Source organism: Leptonychotes weddellii, chromosome 1 (genome assembly GCF_054177405.1).
Source record: "Leptonychotes weddellii isolate Sample4059 chromosome 1, ASM5417740v2, whole genome shotgun sequence".
NCBI lineage: Eukaryota > Metazoa > Chordata > Mammalia > Carnivora > Phocidae > Leptonychotes > Leptonychotes weddellii.
Window position 1 is genome coordinate 12,677,053 of NC_138369.1, and position 8,238 is coordinate 12,685,290.

Consider the following 8,238-nt stretch of genomic DNA (forward strand, 5'->3'; position numbering starts at 1 on the left):
ATACATAGCTTTTCTGAAGCATGTATGTTTTGTAAAGTTATTTTTTGTGTGTGTAGGCATTTTGATTGTGGCGAATGTATTACTAATAGCTTCTTCTAATATGAAAGTACCTAATCTTAAAGTAAGTAATTATTTGTGTGATGTCACATAGGACAGTCAGATGGTTCTCATGCTGTGGCCTCTGGGCCAGTGGCGTCAATGTTACCTGGGAACTTGTTAGAAATGCAGATTCTTGGGTCCCACCCGGACCTGCCGAGTCAGAATCTCCGGGGTTGCCCGGCAGCTGATGTCTTATCGGGCCCTGGAAAGGATTCTAACGCCAGCCAGAGTTCAAGAACCACTTGTTCTAACCTTAATTGAGAGGTTCTTGTATTTTTCCTGTAGATGTGCTGATAAACTTTGATGTTGTCAAGATTAAACTTTAGATTTTAATGTTTAAACACTAGACTTTAATGTTGCTAAGCAGCTGAAAGCTGGATCTGGGATCAATAAAATGATTTTTTTTTAAGGTCCCATTTATTCATTTGAGACAGAGAGAGAGAGAGCATGAGTGGGGGGAGGGACAGAGACAGAGAGAGAAGCAGGTTCTCCACTGAGCAGGGAGCCCGATGCAGGACTCAATCCCAGGACCCAGAGATCATGACCTGAGCCAAAGGCAGATGCCCAACCATCTGAGCCACCCAGGCGCCCCTCAATAAAATGATTTTTATTTATCAACTCTTCGTTTTTTAATTTTATTTATTTGAGAGAGAAAGAGAGTGAGAGAGAGCATAAGCAGTGGGGAAAGGCTGAGGGAGAGGGAGAAGCAGACCCCCCCACTGAGCAGGGAGCCTGATGTGGGGCTCGATCCCAGGACCCCGGGATCATGGCCTGAGCCGAAGGCAGATGCTTAACCAACTAAGCCACCCAGGTGCCCCTCGATAAAATGATTTTTATTTATCAACTCTTTGGTTTTTTAATTTTTTTTTATTTTTAAAGATTATTTATTTATTAGAGATAGCATGAGAGAGAGCACAAGTCGGGGGAGTGGGAGAGGGAGAAGCAGAGACTCCCCGCTGAGCAGGGAGCCCGATGGCGGGGCTCGATCCCAGCACCCTGGGATCATGGCCTGAGCCGAAGGCAGATGCTTAACCGACTGAGCCACCTAGGTGCTCCAACTCTTTGTTTTTTAATATCAACAGGTGACACTTGGACAGAAACACTGGCCTATGTGCTCTTTTGGGGAGTTGCAAGCATTGGAACATTTTTCATTATTCTTTATAATGGCAAAGATTTTGTCGATGCTCCCAGATTGGTCCAGAAAGAAAAGATGGACTGAATTTGTGTCTGTGGAAAGCGGCTTGGCTTGGAAGATTCCATTATGCAGAACTGGAGTCTTTACTGACCCGCTTTCCACGTCAGCCCGAGGTCTTTCGAAAGCCTTTCTCCGGAAGTCTGCCCTCTGCTTTGTGCCGGGTGGGGGACCTGCAGTCGGCCCGGTGTTCCCGCCCTGACCATCTCTTCACTACTGGGGGGTTCTAGCTATAATTGGAAGCTCTTCTGTAATTAAAAGGTCACCTGAATCCAGCTCCTGGAACGGAAGGAATCTATTCCTTGTCGATTTAATCAACTCTTGCAGAATAAGTAATATATTTAAGAACTCTAGCTTCTTTCCTTGTTTAAAATGGTAAAATTATTTTTCTAGCTCAGTTTCCTTATTGTCACTGTAGAAGCAGTTGCTGTTCGCCAGCAGACGTCCCCACACATCTTTGGGCTTTTCCTAAGAGATGAGTGATAAGCTAACACGCCTGTGTTGATGAGGCGGGAGTCTCTCACAGACGTCAGGTAGTCAGCCAGAGAAGGGAGCTGGGTCTGGCGTCCTGTTGGGGTTTCGGTTGGGCTGCCTCTTGAGTTCAGCTTGAACTGGAGTGCAAAGAAGAAGTTCAGATAGGATTTATCTTTTTTAAAAGGTGTAAATGAAATCAAAGAACGTAAAGTCTGTGTCTTACGCTAAAGGTCCAAAGCCGCCTCTGTTTTAAGGATTTGCCTCAGCGTGGAAAAGCCCCTCGGCTGGTCGGCTCCCCCTCCCGGCTGTGGTGTTCCCTGGGGGTTCATTCATCGAGCCGCGCGAGCCCTGGGGAGGCTCCATGCGTGGCACCGTCAGCGCTTCTCACTCCGTAAAGGTTTTTGTTAGCTTTATTCTATCAATAAGTGTGTCGGAAATTTAGTGCTTCCCGGTAGTTAGAGTTCTCCAAATCAAGGACCAACTTCATTGTTAATTTATGTGCAAAAACAAGCCTGAAAAATATGCTTTAGAAGCTGTGCATAGTTCTAATTATAAGTTGGACTGTATATTCAAACTGTAATTATGAAGTTTAAATATTAGAAAAGTGTGTAGAGTAGATACTTGCCACTATTTTAAAACCGACTAAATACTGCTACAATATTTGTGTTGTGCTTGCAAATATGTACAGTTTTTCTCAATAGTGGTCCTTAAATATCTCTCAAAGCGCCTTTATTTCAACATCACTTCTTTTTTCAACATTATTTTTTTAAACAATAAGAGTTGTTGCTTCTAGAAGCTCTAAAGGAGAATAGCTGGAAGCCCTCTGTAGCTTAAAATCAGTCATTAAAACTCCCAGTAGGGTAAATAATTAGAACTACCTATTCTTAACATGTAAATAAGCATAATTTGTTCCAAAGATGAAATGTTTGAAACGTGGTTCATGTCTACTGCAATATATTACTCAAGTGCTCCCGGACATTTCACGTGAAGACCTGACTTCCACAGCCACGGCAAAGACCGAGTGAGAGCCGCTCGGGTGGCTGTTCCGCAGCCGATGGACTGATGCTGGCTTGTCAGAACCTCAGGTGTCCGTGTTCAGAGCCCTGCCGTGCTGTGATTTCTAAATTCATGTACTGTACATCCTTAAGTGAAAATAAATGTCATACTCTTTTCTAACCACCGTTGGTATCATTCCTGTACTTTGTCTTGAAAGGGGTATTCTTTTTTTATTTTGTAATTTTTTAAAAAGATTTTATTGATTTGAGAGGGAGCACCAGCAGGGGGAGTGGGAGAGGGAGAAGCAGGCTTCCCGCGGAGCAGGGAGGCCGACCTGGGGCTCGATCCCAGGACCCCGGGATCACGACCTGAGCCGAAGGCAGACCGACTGAGCCACCCAGGCGCCCCTTTATTTTAGAATTTTAGAACTCAAACAAAGCAGTGCATGCAGGGGCTTTATAGAAAAGTAGACGGTGTAAGTAAGCAAGAAAATCCATAGCTTCTGAAATCCTACTTTCCAGTTATCACTTGAGAAATTGTGTTCGTCTGTGTAATTATTTTTTTTAAAGATTTTATTCATTTGAGAGAGAATGAGCTAGAGAGAGCATGAGAGGGGGGAGGGTCAGAGGGAGAAGCAGACTCCCTGCCGAGCAGGGAGCCCGATGCGGGACTCGATCCCGGGACTCCAGGATCATGACCTGAGCCGAAGGCAGTCGCTTAACCAACTGAGCCACCCAGGCGCCCCGTCTGTGTAATTATTTTTTAGTTAAAGATAAAACCAGGGAAATATTTAGTAACGTGTGACATCCATAAAAAGATGTCCCCTGCATCCCACCCCTCCCCCCAAGTTAGTTTTTCAAAAGGATACAGGTCTCACCTTGGCAGAGGGACAGTGTTGCTTACTAGAAACTGATCTCTCGGGCCACGGAATGTGTCCGGGACAAGGTGGGAATGACCTGGGAGGCCTCCACCCACGTGGAGGGTAGTGAGGCAAAAGTCCTTGGAGATGGGATGTGGAGTCTGCCGTCCCCCTCATGAGCCGAGCAGAGCCGCCTCAGGCTGTGTCGGGCCCGTCCCTGGTGTCGGCTCTCTGCATGGGCTCTAGCAGCTTCCTTTCCTGCCCTGGCTGGTGAATAGGAGCCACCCCAGCGGCTTCCTGCGAAGGGGTTTTCAGGAATTCTCTACCACCCACCCCCGTGACCTTCTGTCCTTCCCTCCGATACACTAATCTGTGTTTTGTGCCTGGTAACCTCTAGCTCCTTCTTCGCCATGGGGCGAAAAGGAAGGTTACCGATGCTCTGATTGCTTGGTTTTACTTCAGTACGAATGAGATCTTAGTCCGTGTGTTACCCACAGCGTCTGTTTGTGCTCTTATTTGCAGCTCCGGAATGACAAGCTTTGTCCCGTTGAGGATTCTGGGACCAGGGGGTGGGGGATGGGAGGTGGGAGGAGTGGGGCTGGTCCCCAGAGTTATGTGACGCAGATGCGTCAGTCCTGACAGACTGGGATGTACTGTGGTGTCAGGACTGGAATTGGAGGTGCGCTGCGGGTGGCGTGGGGGGAAGCGGCTTAAACAAATCAGGCTTTTGGGGTTTTATCATCCAAGAGTCCTGATGTCAGAAGAAAGTATCCCAATGAGGATACGTTAGGGTAAGTTTTTAGAATTTCATGTCCGTTGCCCCGGGAGGCTCCCCAGCACGGCTGCTTGGCTCATGGAAGCCAGCTAGACCGAAACGCCAGTCTTTCTCGTAACCTAATCTCGGGAGTGTCGCCCCATCACGTCTGCCGTTCTCTGTGGGTTCGAAAGCAGTCAGTGGATCCAGCTCATGCGAGGGGAGGGGAGGGACCACACGGGGGCACAAGCGCCAGGAGGTGGGCATCCCTGGGGCCATTTTAGAAGTTGGCCGCCTTAGCCAGTGAGGAGCGAGACTCCGGGCTGGTGCCCCGAGAGCCCGGTGGCCTCCTGCCAGGCGGGGCAGCTTAGGCCAGGACCGACGGGTTCTGGTCACCTAACTCCGCATGGCAGACTAGCCGCAGCAGCGCAGAACCGCGATACCATGTTCTGCTCACAAAACCCTGCAGTCTGGGCAGGGCCTCGCGGGCGTCGCTCATCTCTGCTGCATTTGGCACTGGCCGGGTGGCTCCGAGGCCGGGGCCCTCCGTCACCAGCCGCTTGCTCTCACCTGGGAAGGGGCGGGCGGCAGGGGAGAAGGGAGAGAGAGGAAGTGGAAGCAGGAGGGGGTGGGGAGGCAGGAGGAGGCGACAGACACCGCAGTGTGCGAGGACCTCCCCGCTGTTGCCCGGCTCCGGGCTCCCTGCCCTCCGGGGAAGGAGCGCTAGGGGAGAAGGCACCGTGCCGTAGAAGCTCAGTACCTCGGCTCAGTCTAAAGCTTCGCCACTTCCCTCCATCCTGTGCTTTAGGGGCCCGTAACAGAATGGGGGCGATTAAGCCCTGCCCCTGCGGAGGCCCGTGTTCTTCCCAGGGCCACCCCTGCGTCCGCCCAGAGGGGTTAGCACGGGCCTCGCTTGCTCGTCTTGCTTCACATTTCCCCGCACGCCTTACTGGTCGAGGACATCCGTGGATCCCTAGACAGGTGTGTCGCTGTGTGCGCACTCAGCTTGGTGTTTCTCATCCGTGGTGGTGGTCCCAGCGGTCGTCCCTTCCTGCCAGTCTCTTTATAGCGAATGAATTTACGACAGTCTCCGCGTTCATCCGGACTTATAGATCACACTTCCCTTTTTATCCGGTCTGGTCCGGTCTGATGCTGATGGACATTTCAGTGGTTTCTGGTTGGTCGCTCTTGCACCCCGTATGGCTGCGCGCCTTCCCCACGCCTCCTGGCTCACGTGGGAGCGTGTTTCTCCCTGTTCTCTGCCCGGAAATATACAAGAATGACATGAAATCGTGTTCTAAATGGCTTGTGCCATTTATATGCCCAGTGGCTCCACGTGACTACCGACACTCGGTATGCCAGACTTCCTAATTTTTTCATCCGGGAGGTATAAAGCGGTATCTCATTCTGGCATTTCTCCAATCCCTGATGGGCCTGAGCATCTTTTCGTCATTCTTTTTTTGGTCTTCGGTGTTCCCGTTCTGTGCCTTGTTGAGGTCTTCTGCCAGTTTCTGTTAGACTGTCTGTCCTTCTTGACTTGTTGTAAACTTCTTTGTATTCTAGAGAGTTGTTTGTTGGTTATATGTGCTATATAAATCTTCTCCCACAGATCATGCAGGGCAGGGCCCCCATGTCAAACCCGCAGTGGGATTCTGTTGCTCTTTGAAGAAAATCTAAGCCCCTTGCCTGGCCCACAAGGCCTTACTGACCTGACCCTGCCCACTCCTCCAAGCCCCCCTCCAATCACTCTCCCCATTCCAACCACTGGCCTCCTTTCTGCTCTTTCTCACCTCAGGGCCTTTGCACGTGCTGTTGCCTCTGCCTAGACAGACATTCTGTCCTCAAAGCTCCCCCTCGACCACCTGACTGAAGTAATATCCCTCTCACACCATCCCTCGACCCATTTCTTGCCTTCTTAGAAACGATCACATTCTGTACTCATTTGTTACCCGTGATCGTCACTCTTCCCTCCCAGAATGTAAGTGACATGAAGACCAGGGACCGTGTCTGTTCTGTTCAGCACCGTCCCCAGCACCTACCCCGGGACTGGTTTGTAATGCAGTTGGTGCTCTCAATGAAGGCTGATACTATGCAGGGCCACGGTCAGGAAGAGAGGTGGTGCCCATGTCCGATACTGGTCAGGACATTCTGGTTAAGAATTTCCTATTTGTCAATAACGTTTTGACCTTACAAGTGGATGTTTAAATCTGTTATTTATTTTTCTTCCCCTGACTAATGTCGAGTAGAAACTGATGGGGGGGTTAATTCTCTGCCCCAGCTTTCCTGTCAAGTAGAACAGCCACAGATTAATCTTTCTACGGAACTCGGGCAGAGGTCGAACAGAGTAGTTTGCACATGGCCCCTCTGCCCCTAGGACAGTTGTAAGGACACACTCACGCCTACTGCGGTTTCTCGTGGCCTCAGCCAGAGAGAGACCCTGAAACGGGCAGGCTGCCCAGGACACCTCTCAGTGGGGTTGAGAAGATTCTGAGCTCACACCCTGTTTTATACCCAGCAAGGGAGACATAATTTTTGTGACTTTTCTTAGGGAATCTAACCATCACGTGAGGGTCTTTGTACACCGACTGCATCAGTGGGCTTCACTGGCTCTATGGGGGAGACATGGGGAAGATGACAGAAACAAGACGCTGGGTGGATCCTCCTTTATTGGCCGTGTTTTGCGAATCGGCTCATCTGTTTACATAATGAAGGGAAATCTTGTGTGAAGAGAGAGCTCTTAAAACCACAGCCAGTACATGACCAAAAACCTACAGATACACTTGTGTAGGGTTTTATTTATGAGGACAATTGCTAAAAACCCAGCTGTTTCCCTCCCTGATTGCGTAGAGCAAAGCCAAGGGCCATTATGCCTCCAGCATTAATAGAAAGCTCCCTGGAGCCCGCGATCTGGCCGTGGCATCCTGGTGACTGTTACGTGGACAGGGATGGAACGTCCCTTTTCTCCCTCCAGCCCTCCGGGAGGAGGGTGGACGAACACCAGATGACCACTTTCGTGCAGTACCTAGAAAACGGTCAACCAAGGATTTTTTGAGACAGGACTTAACTACAGGTTCAAGAGGATGCTTGAGAACTATTCTGCTCTTCATGAAGTTCACAGAAACCAGAATAAAACTGAATCAAAACCTGAGGCCTTTTCATCTCGAGCACATTATTCTAGAACAGCGTGATTTCATCTGTCCGACTTTGGGGTGCAAAAATTATTCTGCAGAAGTGGCTTTTCCATACAGTTGAAGGGCTCAAAAATGCTTTCTAATGTTTCAAGGTCATTTTTGATGTAAATATTCCTAAATGCACGACCCATCGTGGGGCCCTGGCCCTCGGGTTTGGCTGGCTCCGGGCGGGGCCTGGGTGGGCACGGGGAGATGTCAAGGCTCGCTCACAGGTGGTTCGGATGGGCGGCCGGGGTAGAAGCAGTGACACACGGTAACTGAATACAGGAATGAGTTAGGGCAGTGTTGGCCTCTACGGTCCTGAGGATACTTGGCATTTGGGGCTGACACCCCTGCTGATGCCGGACCCCAGGAGGGGCGGCTAGGGTTGTTAAGACCGTGACCGTGCCTGTGGGCTCAGCAGGGGGTCCTCTCTGTAGGGATTCAGGAACCGTGTATTTGACATGGAGTGCGCCCAGCTCTTCAAGCCCTGGTAGGTAAGGTTTGTCGACACTGAACTCTGATGAGAAATCAGAGGACTGGGTATTTGTGGTTAGTAAATGCTGGTGCACACATTTTATTTTTTTTTAAGATTTTATTTATTTATTTGAGAGAGAGAGAATGAGAGAGAGCACATGAGAGGGGGGAGGGTCAGAGGGAGAAGCAGACTCCCTGCCGAGCAGGGAGCCCGATG

General features: G+C 49.9%; 1 protein-coding gene across 1 annotated transcript in view; it reads left to right on the forward strand.

Moving 5' to 3' along the window:
* SACM1L (SAC1 like phosphatidylinositide phosphatase) overlaps positions 1–2,945 on the forward strand; it is a 60,542-nt gene extending 57,597 nt beyond the window's left edge. Inside the window, exon 20 of the mRNA XM_081816451.1 lies at positions 1,182–2,945. Coding sequence (XP_081672577.1) covers positions 1,182–1,318 — 137 coding nt within the window. The 3' untranslated portion in view covers positions 1,319–2,945. The remainder of the gene's footprint in view (positions 1–1,181) is intronic.
* The last annotated feature ends 5,293 nt before the right edge of the window (positions 2,946–8,238 follow it).